The 20345-nt window shown below is 43.8% G+C and overlaps 2 protein-coding genes across 4 annotated transcripts in view; both read right to left on the bottom strand.

Annotated features, from left to right (window-relative positions):
• SEC61A2 (SEC61 translocon subunit alpha 2) overlaps window positions 1–14416 on the bottom strand; it is a 24801-nt gene extending 10385 nt beyond the window's left edge. Inside the window, exons 1-5 of one of the 3 annotated variants that reach the window (XM_034764894.1) lie at window positions 14076–14410; window positions 11814–11881; window positions 8755–8797; window positions 7083–7148; window positions 2290–2368 (exon numbers count right to left, since the gene is read on the bottom strand). In XM_034764894.1, coding sequence (XP_034620785.1) covers window positions 2290–2350 — 61 coding nt within the window. In that variant the 5' untranslated portion in view covers window positions 2351–2368; window positions 7083–7148; window positions 8755–8797; window positions 11814–11881; window positions 14076–14410. Of the gene's footprint in view, window positions 1–2289; window positions 2369–7082; window positions 7149–8754; window positions 8798–11813; window positions 11882–14075 lie in introns of all 3 variants that reach the window. The other 2 variants (XM_034764884.1, XM_034764875.1) reach the window with 2 other exon arrangements.
• Window positions 14417–18438: 4022 nt separating this feature from the next.
• The window catches only part of DHTKD1 (dehydrogenase E1 and transketolase domain containing 1), a 41648-nt gene continuing 39741 nt past the window's right edge, over window positions 18439–20345 (bottom strand). The window contains exon 17 of the mRNA XM_034764863.1: window positions 18439–19012. Within this exon, the coding sequence (XP_034620754.1) occupies window positions 18911–19012 (102 nt within the window). The 3' untranslated portion in view covers window positions 18439–18910. The remainder of the gene's footprint in view (window positions 19013–20345) is intronic.

Here is a 20345-nt window from a genome sequence, read left to right as displayed (position 1 = left end):
GCAAAAAGAACAGGAGTACTTGTGGCACCTTAGAGACTAACAAATTCTTCCGAAGAAGTGGGCTGTAGTCCACGAAAGCTTATGCTCTAATAAATTTGTTAGTCTCTAAGGTGCCACAAGTACTCCTGTTCTTTTTGCGGATACAGACTAACACGGCTGCTACTCTGAAACCAGGATTAAATGGACACTTTTAAGAAACAAGTCATGGGGCTATTAAAATGTTCTGATTTTTGTATCATCTACTAGCACCATGCTCCTAGCTCTCTGCTAGGCTATTGGTTCAGTATCAGCTCTGAGGGTAAGATGCTACCTATTGAAATAATACCTCCTGAGATATAGATATCTGCAGTGTAGCCTGTAACAGTTCAGGGCAACTGCTCCTGAAACTACTTTTAGCCTTCCAGCTGTGAGTTCTCCTGGGTAGAGAACCATGTCTCTCCCCATCCTGACCGGGGTTTTTCCAGACTGCACAGTTCCCTGCTTACAATGTGAGTTACCCAGCAAGTCAGACTGCATGAGCTGGCCTGTTTTGCTTTCTCCTCCAAGGCTATACACAGCACAATTGCACACAGTTAGAAGTTACCACACAGCCCTTTCTAAGTGAGCACATTTATAAGTAAGGTGAAAGCATTACAGAGAAAACATTAAAAACAATAAAAGGACCTAAACACATGCTAATAAGCTTACTAGAGATCACCCCGACTCCATCAAGGGGTCTGGCAGGTGATCAGTCCTTCAAACCCCACCACAGGGTTTTTCTGGGGTTACAAGTTCATAACAGCTGTTAGCTCATTCATCCTTTCCTTTATACAGTTTGGGCCTTTGATATCATCCTCATGTCTGCCGATCACCTGTTACAAAGGGTGATCCTCTCCTCAGGGTGAAGCTTCAAAAGGATGAGTTCTTACATAACCAGCAGGGGTACATACACCTCCCCCCAGAGATTTCCTGGGAAATCCCTTTTAACTTCGTTGTCCCAAAAATTCATTCTTCTCTGGCGCATTGTGTAAAACAATCCTTTGAAACTCATAACACTTCCCAGGGTTTACTGCATTTATAATACAGTGGATTCCAAAGCTATTAAAACATAATTCAATAAGATCTCCCAAAGATATTGCATATTTGGTCCTAAGCCAGCATTATAAATGTTGACTTTTTGAAGGTTTATCCATCCTTCAGTGAATCATAGGAAAGTCTCTCCATTCCGAGCATGTTGCAAGTTTAACTGTTTGGTCCAAATGCTCAATGTTTCAAAGAACTAAAATTAGTATGCGGCCAGTTCAACATTTTATATTATTTTCATAGTCAGAATCTTACCTAAAGGAAGAACAAACAAATTTACCATTTTGATTCAAATAGGCCATATCAAGTCAGAGAGAGAGAGAGTGTGTGTGTGTGTAAAGTGATTAAAAGGAGATAATATTCTGAAAAATATATATATGCAAGCCAAATATTTACACTGCAGTATCATTTAGAGGTATCACTTGGGGCTCAGGACAGCATTAGTTCAGGCACTGTGCAAATGAGAAACAAAGACAGCCCCAACAAGTTTGATTACCCTTCTTTCACTTGCAATGAATTAATATACTGTCACATAAAACTATTAGCAAAGTTAATTTAAAAAATAATAAGGGACCTAATCTGCTGCAGACGGAGAACAGATACAGATCAACTAAAACATAACAAGAATTAGCAATAGAGGCAGCATGATCTGATAATCTGAGAGAAGGACTAAGAGCTAGGAGTTCTAATCCCAGCTCTGTCACAGGTGCACTGTGATGCTGAGCAAGGCTCTTAACTTCTCTATCTTCAGTTTCCAGACCTGTGAAATTATTTGCTCATCTACTCTGTAGTTGTGCTGTGTGGCTTAATTCACTAGGATTTATAAATCATCTTCTACTCCAAGCATCTCAAAGTGTAAACTAGTATTATCAGTAAGTGGGAATCATTAATGTGCCCCATGTATTCATATGGCAGGTTACCTGTCATACATATTTGAGATGCTCTACTTCTGGAAAGAATATCAAGCTGAATTTCATTTGCTCCTCAGATGATGCCAAATTCCTATGCTATTTTCAAAATAGAAGATACTTGTATTGGCTTTTGAAAAATGTTATGAATTTAGAGTATTACATCTGTCCTAAACACTCACAAAGTACTTAACTCTGACTCCTAGATTCCATGAAATCAAATATTTGAAAATCAATCTATCAATTGTCAATTATACCTGTTTAAATTAATGCAATACCAGAGAGAAAAAGAGTGAAGAGAGATGACTAATCTACTAACCTCTGTTTGATGCAAGAATGACTCTCATCCAATAGAAAGGATCTGCAGAGTCTGATGACATGATTCCGAACAAAGGGATCTGTAAAGATATGTGTACTATTAAATGTCTAGACTTCTCTGTAAAGCTAGACTGCAGAAAGTACAAACAAATACATACTATAAAGAGTAATTGTGAACTGGTTTCAGGTTACAGATATGTTGTTTAGAATAATTTATTCCAATATTCTTCATGTTTCGGACATTAAAACTAGAGCATAAAGTTTATATGACAAGCAATATAATCCTCTGAAGAAAACCCCAAGCACAATATGAGAGAGACATATTTAATAACCTGTACAAATTTAATATGCTGGTCTTCATGTATTCCGAAGACAATAAAATAGTAAATTCTATTGGTTTTGTATTTCACTGACATTTTTGCATCAGAGTGTTTGAGCTTTGGATGAATATATATAAAAAAAAGTTTTCAGATTTGAAAATGAAAACAGAAAGCATTCAATTGCTAACTTAACTTTACCTTTGGGTCCTAATATTGCATTTCTTTGCAGTTAAGAGAGATAGCAGAAAACGTAATATGAATATTTTTGCCAATGATTAATTCCCCAACCACAGAAATTAAATATTTAAAATCTTTTAACTATGAAAAGTACCATAAATGGAAACAATCACAAATTTAAGTCAATAAAAGCCTGCATGAAAATTAACTTCATCTTTCGGGTTTTGATACCATATATCAAACAGACCAGAAGAAAAGAAGAACGGCCATACTGGGTCAGACCAAAGATCCATCTATCCCAGTATCTTGTCTTCCAACAGTGGCCAATGCCAAGTACCCGAGAGGGAATCAACAGACCAGGTAATCATCAAGTGATCCATTCCTTTTCGCCCATTCCCAGCTTCTGGCAAACAGAGGCTAGGGACACCATCCCTGCCCATCCTGGCTAATAGCCATTGATGAACCTATCCTCCATGAATTTATCTAGTTCTCTTTTGAATCCTGTTATAGACTTGGCCTTCACAACATCCTCTGGCAAGGAGATCCACAGGTTGACTGTGTGTTGTGTGAAAAAATACTTCATTTTGTTTGTTTTAAAGCCGCTGCCTATTAATTTCATTTAGTGACCCCTAGTTCTTGTGTTATGAGTAAATAACACTTCCTTATTTACTTTGTCCACACCAGTCATGATTTTATAGACCTCAATCATATCCCACCTTAGTCGTCTCTTTCCCAAACTGAAGAGTCCTAGTCTTATAAATCTCTCCTCATATGGCAGCCATTCCATACCCCTAATCATTTTTGTTGCCCTTTTCTGAACCTTTTCCAGTTCAAATATACCTTTTTTGAGATGAGGCAACCACATCTGCAAGCAGTATTCAAGATGTGGGTGTACCATGCAATTATATAGAGGCAATATGATATTTTCTGTCTTATTATCTATTCCTTTCTTAATGATTTCCAACATTCTGTTCACTTTTTTTGACTGCCGCTGCACATTGAGTGAATGTTTTCAGAGAACTATCCACAATGTCTCCAAGATCTCTTTCTTGACAGGTAACAGCTAATTTAGACCCCAACATTTTATATGTATAACTGGGATTATGTTTTCCAATGTGAATTTCATCTGCCATTTTGTTGCCCAGTCAACCTGTTTTGAGAGAAGGCATACTCTCTTGCTTCTGTTTTAACAGTGCAGGCCAGGAACTCTTGACGTAGGTTAGAATTTTGTTCTACAGTTTTTTATTGGTTCAGATTATCTTATTCTAAAAGCATCATGAACAATGATTACTCCTTTTTTAACTCCACTTACTTTCCAGACTGTACAGGGAGCTCCGTTGGTTTATACACCTTCACCATGTACTGTTACTTGTTCTCTCTACAGTCTTGATACCATATGAATGCAGGATTTCTGCATATATCATTAGGTCCCTACAGATACTAGGAAACAGTTTTAAGTTTTGACTACAGTAGAACCTCAGAGTTATGGATACCTCGAGAATGGAGGTTATCCATAACTCTGAAATGGTCCATAACTCTCAACAAGACGTTATGGACTTCAGCTGGGGAGTTGGGACTGCAGCCACAGGGCTGAGAGGTGTGGGGGGCAGGATTCAGTGAGGGGGGGCAGGGGTTGGGGGCTTCTGACCCTAGGGGCCACCATGGCTCCTGGCAGGGGGCTCAGGGCTTCAGCCCCATGTCTCTCTTCTGACTTCAACCCCATAGGAGACGCTGGGATCTGGGCTTCAGCCCCGCAGCTCCGCTCCTGGTTTCAGCTGGGGGGGCAGAGGGGACTCAGGGCTTTAGCTACAGGGAGAGCGCTGGGGCCGAAACCCAGCTGCAGCCCAACCCCTCAGTGGCTGAAGCCCTGACGCAGTACAATATTTGCTCTTTTTTTGGAGTCTGTGCTGCTGCCTGATTGAGGACTTCCAGTTTCATAGGGTGTCTGGTAGACCAGTAAGTCCATAACTCTGGAGTTCGTTATCTTTGAGGTTCCACTGTACATACAAGTTTCGCGTAATTCTCTATGATGGAGACCTGCATGCGTCATCAAATCTTCTAAAGCTTAACAGATAAAAATCATCTGTTCCTGATTGGTTTGTTGGTTCAGAAGTCATGCTTTTTCTCTTATGCTACTCTTTGAAAGCAGTTCTTTAACCCTTGATGAGTAGGGCCCTACCAAATTCATGGCCGTGAAATCTGGTCTTTCATGTACTTTTACCCTATACTACACAGATTTCATGGGGAAGACTAGTGTTTCTGAAACTGGGGGTCCCAACCCAAAAGGGGATCGTGGTGGGGGTCACAAGGTTATGGTACGACGGTCGCAGTATTGCCATCCTCACTTCTGTGCTGCCTTCAGAGCTGGGTGGCCAGAGAGCAGCGGCTGCTGGCCAGGCGCCCAGCTCTGAAGGCCGCGCCTCGCGAGCAGCAGCACAGAAGTAAGGGTGGCAATACCATACCATGCCACCCTTATTTCTGCGCTGCTGCTGGTGGCGGCAGCAGGGCTGCCTTCAGAGCTGGGCTCCTGGCCAACAGCTGCCACTCTCCCGCCACCCAGTTCTAAAGGCAGCGCTGCTGCAGAAGCGGCGCAGAAGGATGGCAATACCACAACCCCCTTATAATAGCCTTGAGACCCCCTACAGTCCCTTTTTGGGTCAGGATCCCTACAGTTACAACACTGTGAAATTTCAGATTTAAATATCTGAAATCATGACATTTATGATTTTTAAAATCCTATGACTGTGAAATTGACCAAAATAGACCATGAATTTAGTAGGGCACTATTGATGAGGTATTAGCTCTTTTGGAACTTACCTCAATTATGGAAAAAATGTGTCCCAGGAATCTTGTCAGGTTGAAATCTACATTTTTCTAAACTAAACTACTTACTGAAAATTCAGTCTATACTTGTTTCTTCCCTATTTTACTACTGTAATCCTTGTAAAGCTTCCACTATTCAATACACATTTAACAGCTACACAGTGCTGAAATAGTATGTTCTTCCCTCTCAGATAAACATTTTAATGGCTCCCCAAAAGAAAACAAGCCGATTTTAAAAGACTTCCTTCGGCCTCTAAATAGCCTTTCACTGTTCAAAAACTTACAGATTGTATTTTGTGGATCACCTGAATATACACATTACTCAGTGGCTCTAGAATGGTTATTTTATACACTACAATTTCAAGAATCAGTGTTTTAAAGTGCAATTTAAAAGCTCTGCAAAACCATTTAAAAAGGGGTTTTAATGGCCATTTATATTAACTTCGTGCAATGAGATGTTGTCGGGCTAATTTAGGCCCCAGATTTAGGTTTTAATAATTCTTGGCACTATGTTTTACAAACATTACGTAAATTTGTAAAAGCTTGCTTTTTAGTAACTAACATCTCTATCCATATTTCCATTAAAAAAAATTATATTTAAACTGAAACAGTATTTAAAGGATGTGTTACCTACGGAGGTGGTGGAATCTTCCTTAGAGGTTTTTAAGGTCAGGCTTGACAAAGCCCTGGCTGGGATGATTTAGTTGGGAATTGGTCCTACACTGAGCAGGGGGTTGGACTAGATGACCTCCTGAGATCCCTTCCAATCCTGATATTCTATGATTCTATGAACTATTTCCTTGCAGAGTTTGCAACCCATACACTGTGCCATCTTGTCAAAAGCATGGCTAATTTAAAACAATCACACTTCTATTTTTTTTAAAGTTATTGTTACAACTAACATCTTAGTTATAAGATTAAAAAGACAAATATATTTTTCAGTTTGTTTACTGTGTGAATTTGGCAGCACTTTGTATATAGTGTCACTGTTTACTCTAATATCAGTGTCCCCCATTTGTATGGGTCTTTCACACACAGTAACAAAAGGAGAGAAATATATATAGTTGTTAAATAAAGAGGAAAGATTATATAGTAAAATCAAAGAAATTTTAGAGGAAATCAGGGGTAGGTGTGAAACCTAAAACTACTTTTAACTTCTTTTTCAAACGAGACTAGATTTCAAGTTGACAACTCCCTTCTAAGGTCTGAAATGTAGGAGGTGTAGCAAGAAGTTAATTTTTGGGGGGGGGGGAACAGTATGAATTTTAGCAAAAGACACTTCACAAGAGTAAGTTTCATTGACAGAACTACTTAAATGTTTAATGTAAAATTATAAAATAACTGAACTGGTACAGATATACAAGGAATCCTCACTGCTCCAACATTAAAAACAAACATTATATCCTCTTGCATGTCTTACAGAAAGGGGTATGCGTGTTTGTGTGTGTGCATGCACATGTAAAGAGGTACATACCTGACAGCACACTAAGAAAATGAATAGTGTGATAGCTGTCCATAGTACTTTCTCTCTGAACTGGATCTATAAAATAGAATTTAGAAGAAGTGGATTAATCACAAACCTGTGTTAACACTACATATTTAGAGATCATAATAATATTCTATGACATAAAATGCTACATCATGTAGAGTTCAGAGCCAGAGTATTCAACCATAACAATAGATTTCTAACACTGACTGATGTTTAACACTGATTATCTGATATATCTAATATGACAGTAGTGAAGTTCCTATGTAATAATTGAAGAATACTGATATGTAAACTAGCTGTTGAGTTACACAATCTAACTTACACTGGCATTAGTGGAATGTTTATTATACATCTATAATACATTAATTCAAGAGGGACTGGGGCAGAAAAGCAACACAATGGCCTCAAAAAAGAACAACCAAGGACACACCTTCCAGAACATACCTGAAAAACAATGGGGAAAATTATTAGCTTCAAGGATCCTACCACCTTTTCCAATAGTTTAGGGTAGTCCTCCATCTTTTTTGCACTCATATTTTAAGGCACCTCCTGTGATAACTAAAATCCATTTTCCCTCTGGCTCTACAAGACTATGGTGACACTTCAGTATCAAAGAAAACACAGCTTTGTGTCATCCAGTACACCCTCAAGCCACAAAAGTAAGAAAAGTTTCTTTAGCTGTGGTCTGACACTAAAGGAAAAAGGAAATGAGCTTTCTGAGGCCATAGGCCAGACACAGAAAAAGGTCATCCAGGTACTACCGCCAGAAACAACAACCAGTATTGAAATAACACGCAGTTATCTGATCAGATATGCCTGGACACTTCACTCCTTTGACATTTTCTCACCTAGAATTGGTGCAAAATGAGTGCCCTAAGTGTCCTCCTCACAGTGTTTTCAGTCTGTTCAAGTTCTTAGTTTAGAAAACATCCTGTTCAAACAGATTTTAGCTATGCATACCAGGGGAATATGAACCACAGCTATCTGTTTACAACTAGTAGTAATTACTTCCAATATTAACATATCCAACCAAGACTCACAGATGATGCTTTTTCATAAGAGAGAAAAGCATAGAAAAACACATTTCTTGCTCTCATGGAATACAATGGGAAAACTGATTTAAATGGGAGGAGGATTGGATGCAACTTTCACACATATTAGAAACTGATCAATGACCTGGAAGAAAACAAAATCCTTACTGATAAAGTTTGCAGATGACACAAAGATTGGGGGGTAGTAAATAATGAAGAGGCACTGATAGAGAACAATCTGGATCACTGGCCCAGCTTGACAAAACCTTGGATGGGATGATTTAGTTGGGGTTGGTCCTGCTTTCAGGAGGGGGTTGGACTAGATGACCTCCTGAAGTATCTTCCAACCCTAACCTTGTATGATTCTATGATACTTGGCAAACTGGATGAGGGTAAACAATATGCATTTTAATGTGGTCAAACGTAAAGTACTACATCTAGGAGCAAAGAAATGTAGGCCATATTTACCAGATGGGGGACTCTATTCTGGGAACCAAGACTTGGGGGTCATAGGGATAATCAGCTGAACACGAGCTCCCAGTGCAATGTTGTGGCCAAAAGGGTGAATACAACCATTGGTTATATAAACAGGAGAATATTGAGTACGGGTAGGGAGGTTATATTACCTCTTATTTGACACTGGTGTGACCCCTACTGGAATACTGCATCCTGTTCAGGTGTCCACAATGCAAGAAGGATGTTGATAAATTGGAGAGGGTTCAGAGAAAAGAGTCATGAGAATTATTAAAGGAAAACATGCCTTATACGTGAGAGACTCAAGGAGTTTGATCTGCTTTGCTTAAAAAACAGAATTTAAGGGTTGATTTGATCAACTTGATAATAGAAGGTGCCAGATTCAGTGGAGTGCCCCCTCTCTGACACTTATTAGACTGCTGAGAGGGAACCCAGCCGCTGAGTTTCTGGACATTTTAAGCCTCCAGTGCCCAGCCACTGCTACAGTTTTTTGAGTCCCTAGGAACACTCTTGGGACACAGACCTTCTGTGACACTGCACACCAAATTATTCACAGTGATGTTATTATGATACAATTATAGCATAATTCTGATGTATTTTATGCAAGATAAGTCATGTGAGGTGTCACTGGGCAAGTTATAATTTGCTGAATATGATTATCCTATTTGTAGGCATATATCATTTTTGTGTCTGAAGTTATGAATGTTGACTATGTAACTGTATTTCAAATGTAGTTACACCTGGGTCATGCCCACTAGACAAGATGCTTTCAGTCTAGATAGTGGGTGAGGAAGGGCGTATTCAGGGCAATGGGCCATTAGGGAAAAAACAACAGGCCTTAGGAGAAGCTTATCTCCCACCTGGGGAGCCTTCCTGAAAACATTACAGACCGCCTCCGAGTAATGGCTGCTATGACTCTACAGGATATGTGATGAGACCACACGTCTCTAGACTTCATCTTGGGATGTCAGTATTTTTCCATCGACTGGTCTGGGAACCAAGCTTTGAAACGAAGAGTTCCTGCCATATGTAAAAGCTATATAAGACAGGGAGTGACATCATTTGGTGTTCTTCACTCCCCACCCAAGAAGACTCCTGGAAACTCCTGAGGGACAAAGACTGAACTGGGGGAAGTGCTGGACCCAGACTAAAGGTATTTCTAGCCTGTGAGTGAAACACATGGGGATTCCAAGCTATAAAACAAGTGCAGCTTGCCCCTTAAGAATCTGCAGCCTGCTTGTATCATGTCTTAAGGTGAGAAGCTGCTATTCGCATCCAATCTATTTAGTATATTAAGCTTAGTTTGCATTTTTTGTTTATTTGCTAGGTAAGCTGCTTTGATCTGTGCTATCACTTAAAATCTATCTTTTGTAGTTGTTAAACTTGTTTTTGCTTTATCTAAACCAGTGAGTTGGAGTGAAATGGGTGGGAATCATAACTCAGGGGCAAAGGCTGCTGCATATTCCTCTCCACATTGAGGGAGGGGGCAAATTTTATGAGCTTATGCTGTACAGTTCCCTGTGCAGCGCAAGACGGTATAATTTTGGATTTATGCTCCAGAGGGAGTGCACACCTGGGGAGCTGGGAGTTGCCTTAACTGTAGCCTTCCTATGGAGGGGCTAGTCAGAGAGCCTGCATGTAACTGTAGCTGGGTATGGTCCTACCTATATGTATGCTGGTAACAGTGCAGGCTGGAGGGCTCTGCAGCTTGTCACAGCAGTACAGTGTAAGAGGGAGCCCAGGGTCAGGGGGTTCAGTGGTACCCCAGCTCCCAAGACTGTACCCCAGGGGTTCCCTCCTAACAGCTGGAACCCGCTGTCCAGCCCTTGGGCTCAATACAGACCATTTATACTCCCTCATAGCTTAAATTCACCAACTCCTAGAATTACACCCAAAGGTGAGAGACTTCTGGTTTACGTATTCCAGGGGCCAAGTGGTAAGTGTAAAACATACAACACACACAGACACTGACAATTTATGTATTCTGTGTGAGATTATGAAGTCTTTGCAAGCACCTATATCAGACTGCACACTTCATTTGATAGTAAGGCTGGTCTTACCATCTTTACATTCCCACTGTCTTTTAACCTCCATCTTGAACTATAATTCCTGAGATGTGCTGGCATACAGCTATCAACAGACTTGTTAAATTTTGAGGATTGTCCATCTACATGACAAAGAGATGGCTGCTACCCAGGGCAAACCATTTTTTCAAGTCTGAACTCAAAGGCAGAGGTAGCCTGGCCACAAACCTAGTAAGGGTTTCTGGTCACCTGTTGAGGCTGACGAGGGGCACACCCAACAGAATAGACTGGAAGATTACAAAAAAGGAGCATCTTTGGTGACAATTTTCTCCAGCTCAAGAGGAGGGAGAAGCAACCCAACATATAGGGGGCTGATGAGGCTAGGGAACCTGACTACCTCCCTGAATACTGAGGAACCACAAGGACTCTCTAGGGAAAGGTGAGCTAGAGAGCGACACTGCTAAATTATCTGTACTCACATACTTTATCTGTTAAGTAAAAGAGCAATGGTATTAGATCCTGTACAAAGTGTCTGTTACCTGCTTTATACTTGCCACAGGCCTCCTTGCACAGTTAAACAATAACCCAGAAGGCTCACACCTTTGGGTGGAGTTCTGGAAGTGGGTATGCTTAACCTATGGAACAGTCTGAATGGTCAGCACTGAGCCCAGGGCCTAAACATCTGATTCCAGCTCTCAGGAGGGGGTGCTAGACAGAAGGTTTGCACCCCAAGCACATACTTAAGGATCCCAAGGATGGGGTATTGGCTCAGCTCTATTCAGGCTCTGGAGGCTTAAAATACCCAGGGACCCAGTGGCTGAGTCCCCTCACAACTGTTTACTGAGTGACTGGGGGGGGGGGGGGGATATATGACAGAGGGCTCTTCAGCCTAACAGATAAAAGTGTAACAAGATCCATTGGCTGGAAGTTGAAGCTAGACAAATTCAGACTAGAACTAAGGTGCAAAATTTTAACAGGGATAATAATTAACCACTGGAACAATTTACCAAGGGTTGTGTGAATTCCCCATGACTGGAAATTTTAAAATTAACATAAGATGTTTTTCTAAAAGATATGCCATAGTTCAGAAAGGAATTAATTTGTGGAAGTCTCAGATGATCACAATGATCCCTATAATAATCTATGAATTCACCCAATACAAGCAAAAAATCAAATGCAGCACTAACCTTTCTTTCAGGCTTCTGGATTTCAGGTAAAACTGCACAGAAAGGCTTAATAACTTCTAAAAATTTAACTGTTTAAAGAAAAAAAGAAATAAAATAAGTTTTTCAAGCAGACTAATAGTAATACTTATTACAGCACTCACTTTCTTACCGAGGATTCAGCCCTTTAAATATGCACATTAACTACTTGTCTGACATTCAAAAATATGAGTTAGGTAAATACAGAGACAAGATGTTGATTTATAACAACACTAAAATATGCATAGAGAAAAAAATCATCCTAAATCATATAATAGAATGGAATTTCCCAAAGTAGTTACTCAAAAAGAAACACCTGTGATTTTAAGCCCTCTAAAACACTAGATGTAATCAGAGCAGTGTGGGATTTTAGTTCCTTTAACATTTGATGTGGTTCTGCCTAATATTTCTATCTGAGAAAGAGTGAACAAGTTAGATAGTATGATCCCTTTAACTGGAACAAATTCCAGAACAAAGAATGATTTTTTTGTTTGGCCTCCAAAATATGTGCATTATAACAAGACACATTAGGTATGAATATCAGCAAAGATCCAGTCACCAATCCACCCCCACACAAATATGCAGGCAGAACTGAGATGATCCCTTTTCTTATTTTCTAATCTATTGGGCTATATTTTTACAGTTTAATACTTGGTACCATGAAATAATAAGACAGATCATTAAAAAACATGTTTGGTTTATAAAGCTGAAATGACTCCATTGTTGGTAAACCAAGGCCAGAAAATCCTACAAAAATCCAACAAATTAGCTGGATTATCTTGGCCTGACAGCGAACAGAAATTTGGAAATTAAACAGTCAGAATGAGATTTCAATTTTCGAACCATATTCTTCTCTCAATTTGTTGCTTCAGCCTGTTCAGTGCATATAAACACACAATACACACAGAGCGAGGCCACAGCTCCCATAGAGGGGATCTCAGCCAGTCTTATTGTACAGGCATGGTGTCACTATGGCAGGCATGGCCTCACCTGGCCATGGGTGGCACTTCAGCAGGCAAGGGCAAAGCCTAACTCAGGCTAGTGTGGTCAAAGCCTCCTGTCCTGCACAGAACAAGCAAGCTGGACAAACCCACAGAAAGATCCACAGACCTGATGGTTCGTTTTCCCTTGCCTGGGGCAGGAATGTTCCATAAAGCATATTCCCCAGTGCTTTAGCCAGGCAGAGTCACACCCTCATGGGCATGGTCACCAACAACTTCTCCCAGCACATTCTACAGTCACCCATGGGCCAATCCTCCCACACCTCCCTTACAAGTCACAGTCTCAGTCTCACCCTCACCTGCCACAACTCCCCTGTACTATCTCCCTACAGCCAAGGCTTGTTCCTCCCCCTGGATTGCCCCATGCGCCTCAGCCTAGTGTCTCTGTCATCCAGATTGCCCGTCACCCCAGCCTAGAGTCTGTCAGTCTGCCCCCTTCCGGTCGTCCCGTGCCCTCAGCCTGGTGTCCCTATCTCAGGCCGCCTCAGATGCCTAGCCCGGGGAGCTGTCGGTCGGTCCGTCCGTCCCTTCGACAGGTCGCCCCCAGATGCCCAGCCCAGGGAGCTGTCCATCCCTCCAACAGGACGGCCCCAGACGCCCAGCCCGGGGAGCTGTCCGTCCCTCCCTCAGGTCGGCCCCAGACGCCCAGCCCGGGGAGCTGTCCATTCCTCTCTTCCTCCCTCCTTTCCTCCCTCCCTCAGGTCGCCCACAGACTCCCAGCCCGGGAAGCTGTCCATCCCTCTCTTCCTCCCTCGGTTGCCCCAGACGCCCAGCCCTGGGAGCTGTCCCTCCCCCCCTCAGGTCACCCCCAGACGCCCAGCCCAGGAGGCTGTCCATCCATCCCTCAGGTCGCCCCAGACGCCCAGCCCAGGGAGCTGTCCATCCCTCTCTTCCTGCCTCAGATCACCCCCAGATGCCCAGCCCGGGAAGCTGTCCGTCCCTCCCTCAGGTCACCCCCAGACACCCAGCCCGGGAAGCTGTCCGTCCCTCCCTCAGATCACCCCCAGCCACCCAACCTGGGGAGCTGTCCATCCCTCCCTCCCTCAGGTCGCCCCCAATTCCCAGCCCAGGGAGCTGTCCATCCCTCTCTTCCTCCCTCAGATCACCCCCAGACGCCCAGCCCGGGGAACTGTCCTTCCCTCAGGCCGCCCCAACACCCAGCCTGGTGTCCGTGTCCCCCGTAGCACCTTCCCCCAGCCTCCTCTGTCACCACCTCTCGGTTCCCGCTTCTCCGCCCGATACTCACTGCCCATGGCGGCGGGGCCGGCCGGCCTGGCCAAGGGGAGTCCGGGCTTCCCCTCCCCCTGCAGCCTCCTCCTCGCTCCGAGGCGCCGGCCGCTGCCAGTCACGTGACTGCCGGCCCTGTTCCGCGACGCAGGTACAATCAGGACCCCTTCCCTCTACCGGTCCGGTAACGGATCAGGCAGCGCCGGGGCCACCCACTTGCTGAGCAGTGTACGTGTGGGAATCTGGGAGAGGTGCGGGACCCGGGACAACAGGCACCATTCCCCTTTCCGGGAGGAACCCTTCACCCCGCGAAAATGACCCCATTCCTTGACCCGTTAAGCGGACCAGAGCAGAGGGCTCAGGCGCGGGAAAGTCGCCTAAACACGTGAAAGGACCCAAAGCATCACCCCGGCGGCTGAGCCGTAGCGGGTCAGAGGTCAAGGTCTGCGCCCTCTTCAGGCGGGGAGCGTCCACGGGGGGTCCCATGATGGGGGCGTGCACAGAAATTTAACTTTGACCCCAGAAGGAGCCCCCCCCCATCCCCGGCCGGGGCTCGCTTTTCCCTCCCCCTCCTCGTTCCAGCGGGAGCTCGCTCTCTCCTGTGCCCCCGCCGACTCTTGGGGGGGGGAGAAGGGCCTGTGCCCCTGCTTGCCCCCTCCCCCCTCGGGCCCGCTCAGGGGGAGGCTGGAGAGGCACCACCCGGTTCCCCGTGTCAGGAGGCCGGGGGAGACGCTGATATTTACAGTCTTTACGCTTCACCTGAAGCCGTTCACACTGAAGCCTCCCGGCCTGTGCTCCCCCTGCTGGAGGCTGGCCCTGGGGCACAGGTGCTAGGCTGGGAACTGGGAGCGAGAGCTGTTTGCGTTGTTACACCGGGCTCACTTCCCTGCTCTGCCGCAGCCGCCCTAGAGGAGCTTGGACCGCACGGGGATGCTGTGAGAATAAATACAGTAAAGAGACCCCGGCTCTGTCTGCACTACAGGCGGGGGTGATGTCCTTGCTCAGGTACGCGTCCCCCCACTGGCTCTTATGGAGGTAGTAGGAATATAAATTGCAGCATAAGCACAGTTTTAAGGGCGGGAGCTACCAACGCAGCCCGGCTCAGCCTTACCTCCACTGCAGTTAAACTGCTATTTATATTCTCAGTAGCTCATGAGATGTAGCGCTAGACATACCCGAGCCAGGAGTCATAGTCCTAGAAAGAGACAGCCCCCGTTCTAGAGTTAAGGTGCAGATGATGGCTTTTCTATGCTATAATGAAACCTGGTTGTAAGGGTAGAGTCTCATCCTCAAACCTTGTTGCCATAATAAGCACGACCAGACTTGATTTCTTTCAACAGGGACCAAGAATTTTTCAGCACTGCCCTCTGGGTGGTGGAGTTTCTAGACCTACCTCAACTTCCTGGTGTTTAGATTTCTGCTACAACATTAAGGAAATATAATACAAATCCCCCCATCATTTCCTGCTTGGAAACACAAACCCAGCTATTACTCCTCCTACTTTAATGAATATAAGAGCAAAAGTGCCCAACTACCATTGAATTTTAACAGGATGGGGGAGCTTAACCCTAGGCTTCTTTAAAAAAAAAAAAAAAAAAAACACACCTAGCCTACATGCTGTGGGACAATACCAGGGTTTGCAAACTCTTTTTGCTGTGGCCACATAACACTCATTTCTCCAATGTCATTCTGACAGCAGCTCCTAAGAGCCTTAGCCCTACTTAATGGGGGATGATGGGGCAGGTAGAGGAGGGCTTGAAAATCCCACAAAACTCAGCCACAGTAGAAAGGAAGAAAAGGGTTAAACACTTTAACTATAAAAAGCATAAATAATTAGGGCAGAACTATAACGTGACAAAGAACAAATGGGCTCAAGTTTAATTCAAAGACAGGATTCCAGCAAATGCAAATGGGCACAATAGGACAAAATATACATATAAATTGAAAACCAATTTGGGAGGGGGAAAAGGGGTTGTATTCCATTCTCTTCTCTCATTTTGATGTCTATTTTGTCAAACACTGAGCTTTTCAAGGAAGAGAGAGTTGTCTTTATGTGTTTGTAGAGTACTAACATGTAACAGTGCCTACACAGGTTTAAACACAACTATCAACCTACATCACAGCAGTAGTACTGAAGCTTTAGAGCTACCACCCAACAGGGATAGAAAATAAGAACATATCCTCTTCATTCCACTGAAATGGACAGAACTAAGATTTCTGGGAGGAAAGTGTAGGAAGATGGTCAATAAAAAGAGACTGTTCCCCCAAGGAGAAGTGCAGGGACTTAGGCATAGCTCGGTTTAGACTTCATGCATGCAACTGTCTGCAAGTTTGTTATTGACAAGACATCACTGTCAACTTGGTAGAGGAAGGAGACTATGTAGAGCCCGCTTGGGGGAGGGAGGAAGGACAGGTGAGTAAGAGCTATACTGATGCAGTATTAATAGAGGAGAGCAAAGAAAGCAGGGGAGTAAGGGGTAATGTACCACAGGGCTGAACGCTGAAGTGCCTCACTTCAAATAGGGTTTGCTGAGTGAAGGCAGTAGGTTAGTACACACACTGCATTTGGTCCCAGCTGTGGACAATGAGTAGATGCCAGCAGACTACATAGCACTGGAGACTCACTGGTCCAGCTATGACTTCCAAGAAAAAACAGGAGCTCATTTACTAAGATAGGCTCTGGAGAACTTTAGGCATAACAGATAGAGAACGTAAAGAACACTAGATGTGGCTGCTTACACTGACTGTATTATAACTAGCGAAAGCCTGAGATCTGCTGTTGCATTACTGTATGCAGCATACCTAAAGACGACTGGAAAGGCCAATGCTATTGTTGCTATTAACCTCAGGAAAATGCAACACAATGTTCCACAAGTACTCCCCCCAGGAAGACAAAGCATCACATAAGCTCCTGCTGCACTCCGTCAGCCAGAGTAACATGTTAAGCAACTGTTGACAAAGGTACAGTCTGGACACAAATTCCAGCATACTATTCCCTGCCTTGCTACAGACTCCCTCTGTGGAGTTAGGCAGGGTCACTTAACTTCTATGAAATGGAAGAAAAACCTGCCTCACACAGAAGTGTTCTGAAAATTAGTTTGTGATGCTTGTTTAAGATAAAAGCACTTTAATTATGTTAGTGCCCACCAGCGTAAGGGCTCTACAATCTAGTCCACTGAACAGAAAAAAAAAAGTTTCAGTGAAAACAAAAGTTTAAAATCTAAATCCCTGCTTGGAGCGGTTAACCTCTCCCCACCATGTATATCTTAGCCCTACAGAGTACCGTCCAAGGGCTTGGGTGGCAAGTATACAATCGAGGACCATCCCACTATCCACATGAAAAGGGTGAGATCCATGTGCAGTTTGGGGGATTATGATCTGGTCCAACATCTCTTATGTTTGTGTGCACTTTATACTTAGTACATACGATGTCACTGATTGAAGATTTCTCTCCATGTCCTAGGAGCTCACTTTTAAGAGAATTTCTACTGAAAAATACATTTTACATAAGTTAGTGACAGCTGGAAAAAAAAAACCATGTTAAAATGAACTTCTTATGCAACTTTCATAACTTGTGTCACGGTGCTGAAGAGCTCAACAAAATATTGCTATAGCATTATTTATGTGACACTTTTTTAAGTGCCAGCCAAAAAAGCCAAAGGTCGTCATTTAACCTTTACATTAAAAAAAAGAACTGCTGTATTCAATGTTCCAAATGCTAGATATCAAATAATCCTATTACACAGCATGTATTTCTGCCATTCAAATCTTTCTCAAAAAGCCAAGACAAGAGTTAAACTAATGAACTGCAGCAACATTTCTCGTCCACTAAGACCAGACAGCTGCACCTTAGAGATGTGTTATCTCAGATTGCAATAGTTACAGAATTCAGCACAGAAAAGGGCTTGGAAATGGAAATATAGGGTGAAAAATTAGTATTGTATTACAGTAATATATGCACTAAATGATGTCTGATGTTTCATATTCAAGAGTGTTGGGATATGAGCAACAGAAATGAACAAGGTAAACAGCCATTTTGATACATCACATCTCAGAAAGCAATGGCTAATTCTTTAAAAATGAGTGAGTGAATTTTTTGTTGAAGAAAGGTGCTGGTTTCAGAGTCCTGGAGGCTAGAGCTCTCCATTTATCCTCAGAATAAACACAACACAGGCAGCCAGTACCGCCATCTTCCTGTACACTGCCCAGCCATTGTGCCTCAACCCTGACAAAAAGGCATTGCTCAGGGGTGAGAAGATAATTGTGTCCATGGCTCATTCAATTCTCTGCTGAAATTGTCAATCAGGGAACCCAAGTGTAGTGGTATTTTCCCCCACCCCTGCCCACTCAGAGAGGAAGGGACTGAGACCCATCAAACCTGGTTCTCAAAGGCCAATGCAAAACACTTTATTGTTATAGAAATGCCATAGTTGAAGGCATTACTCAATTCTTAAACATCCACTGAGGTTTAAAAAAAATCTAAATTTAAAGTCAAGGGAAAACTGTTCCCACAAATGAACAATACCAAAGAACTATGGATTTGAACTGCTATGTGGGATAATGCTTTATAAATGAAACATTTGATTTCCCAGTTAACTGACTCATCTCACTGCAGATCTGTTTTTATATAATGAAAAAAAAATACAAAAAAGGACAGTGAGAATTATCCTCTGCATAATACACACAGGCAGAGATCATTATGGGTTTTGTTGCATCCGTACATTTAAAGAACTGTCCGCTCTTTCCAGAACAGTTCCTCATTTGTTCTTCCTTTTTAGGATGAAAAGGCCAAGGGGTTTTCCTTGTAAGGCATTTACAAATATTATAAGAAACTGGTTTCCAAGTAGAAAGGTCTTAGACAAAAGTTTTGGCAAGGAGGTCTTCCTGTTGCTGCTGGTGTAGTGTTCCAATGCCCACTGCTGGGGCTGGTAAGGGAGGTCTACTCACAAGATGGAGCTGCAATTAAAGTTCAAGAAGGGGGGGGGGGGGGAGAAAGTGATTTAGACTGATGTCTGATTAAGATTGATTTTACTCGTTTAACTAACATGATTCTATGCCATTATCACCATGGCACTTGAGTGCCTCAAAATAAACGAAACACAAACATTGGATCCTCGAGTCCCACATATACATGATTCAGAAAGCTCAAAAAGTATCTGCTTCACCCTAACTCAACAATGGGATGACTGCCTGAGTAAACTATGCCCCCAAGACCAAAATATTAAAGGTGACAGTCCACCCAAAGGAGATTTCACAGTGGAGGACCCTGAAAAGTTCAGTTCCAAGAATGAAAGCAAAAGTGCCTCAACAGATCTTAACCACCCCGCTCACTCCATCCCCTCCTTCCATCACTTGCTCTCACCCCCACCCTCACTCACTTTCACCAGGCTGGGCGAGGGTGTGGGCTCTGGCCTGGGGCTGTGAGGTTCAGAGTGTGGGAGAGGCTCTGGTCTGGGGCAGGGGGTTGGGGATGCAGAAGGGAGTGCAGGGAGCAGGCTCTGGGAGGAAGTTTGGGTGCGGGAGAGGGTTCAGGGCTGGGGCAGGGAGCGAGGTCTGGGATGGGGAGGGGAGCGGGCTCCAGCCAGGTGGCACTTAACTCAGGCGGCTCCCAGTCAGTGGCGCAGTGGGGCTAAGGCAGACTCCCTGCCTACCCTGACCCCGCTCCTGGAAGCGGCCGGCATGTCCCTGCAGCCCGTGGGGGGAGTAGTTACTTTCACCCCTGGCCCTGCTGGACTTTTAGCTGCCTAAAATCTCTGTTTGGCTTCAGTAGCCTCCTGGAGATCGAGCCTGATTCCAGGAGACTCCTGGCGAAACTGGGAGGGTTGGCAACCCCATGGAGGGGTGGGCACAACTTCATCTGGCCATTCTATATGGGTTTAGGCATGCTTTTTATTGGATCAGGCCCCGAAGGCAAGACAGATGGGGGAACACCTCGTTTGTGCATCCCGCTTGGGCACTGAGCTGCTGGGAGATGTCAGGAGTTAGGCACCTGTGCACAGGCCCAGCAGGGCCTCAGGGACTGCAGAGGTGGAAACTTAGGGGGTCTACATGGCTAGGTAGCAGCTGCGCAGCAGTTTTGTGAATGCCAGTGGTACCTAAATGTTGGACTTAGGCACCTAAAGTGAAGACCTATGCCCTTACTACTTGGGGCCTGTTTATCTTGTCTATTTATATCGTAAACTCTTTGGGGCAGGGTTTCTCACTGTAGAGCACCTCACACAACAGGGCCCCAATTCTGGCTGTGACCACTAGATACTACTCTTACATATATAATAGCTTAAGTTGGACT

Source organism: Trachemys scripta, chromosome 1 (genome assembly GCF_013100865.1).
Source record: "Trachemys scripta elegans isolate TJP31775 chromosome 1, CAS_Tse_1.0, whole genome shotgun sequence".
Classification (NCBI taxonomy): domain Eukaryota; kingdom Metazoa; phylum Chordata; order Testudines; family Emydidae; genus Trachemys; species Trachemys scripta.
This window is presented reverse-complemented; position numbering and strand designations above follow the sequence as displayed.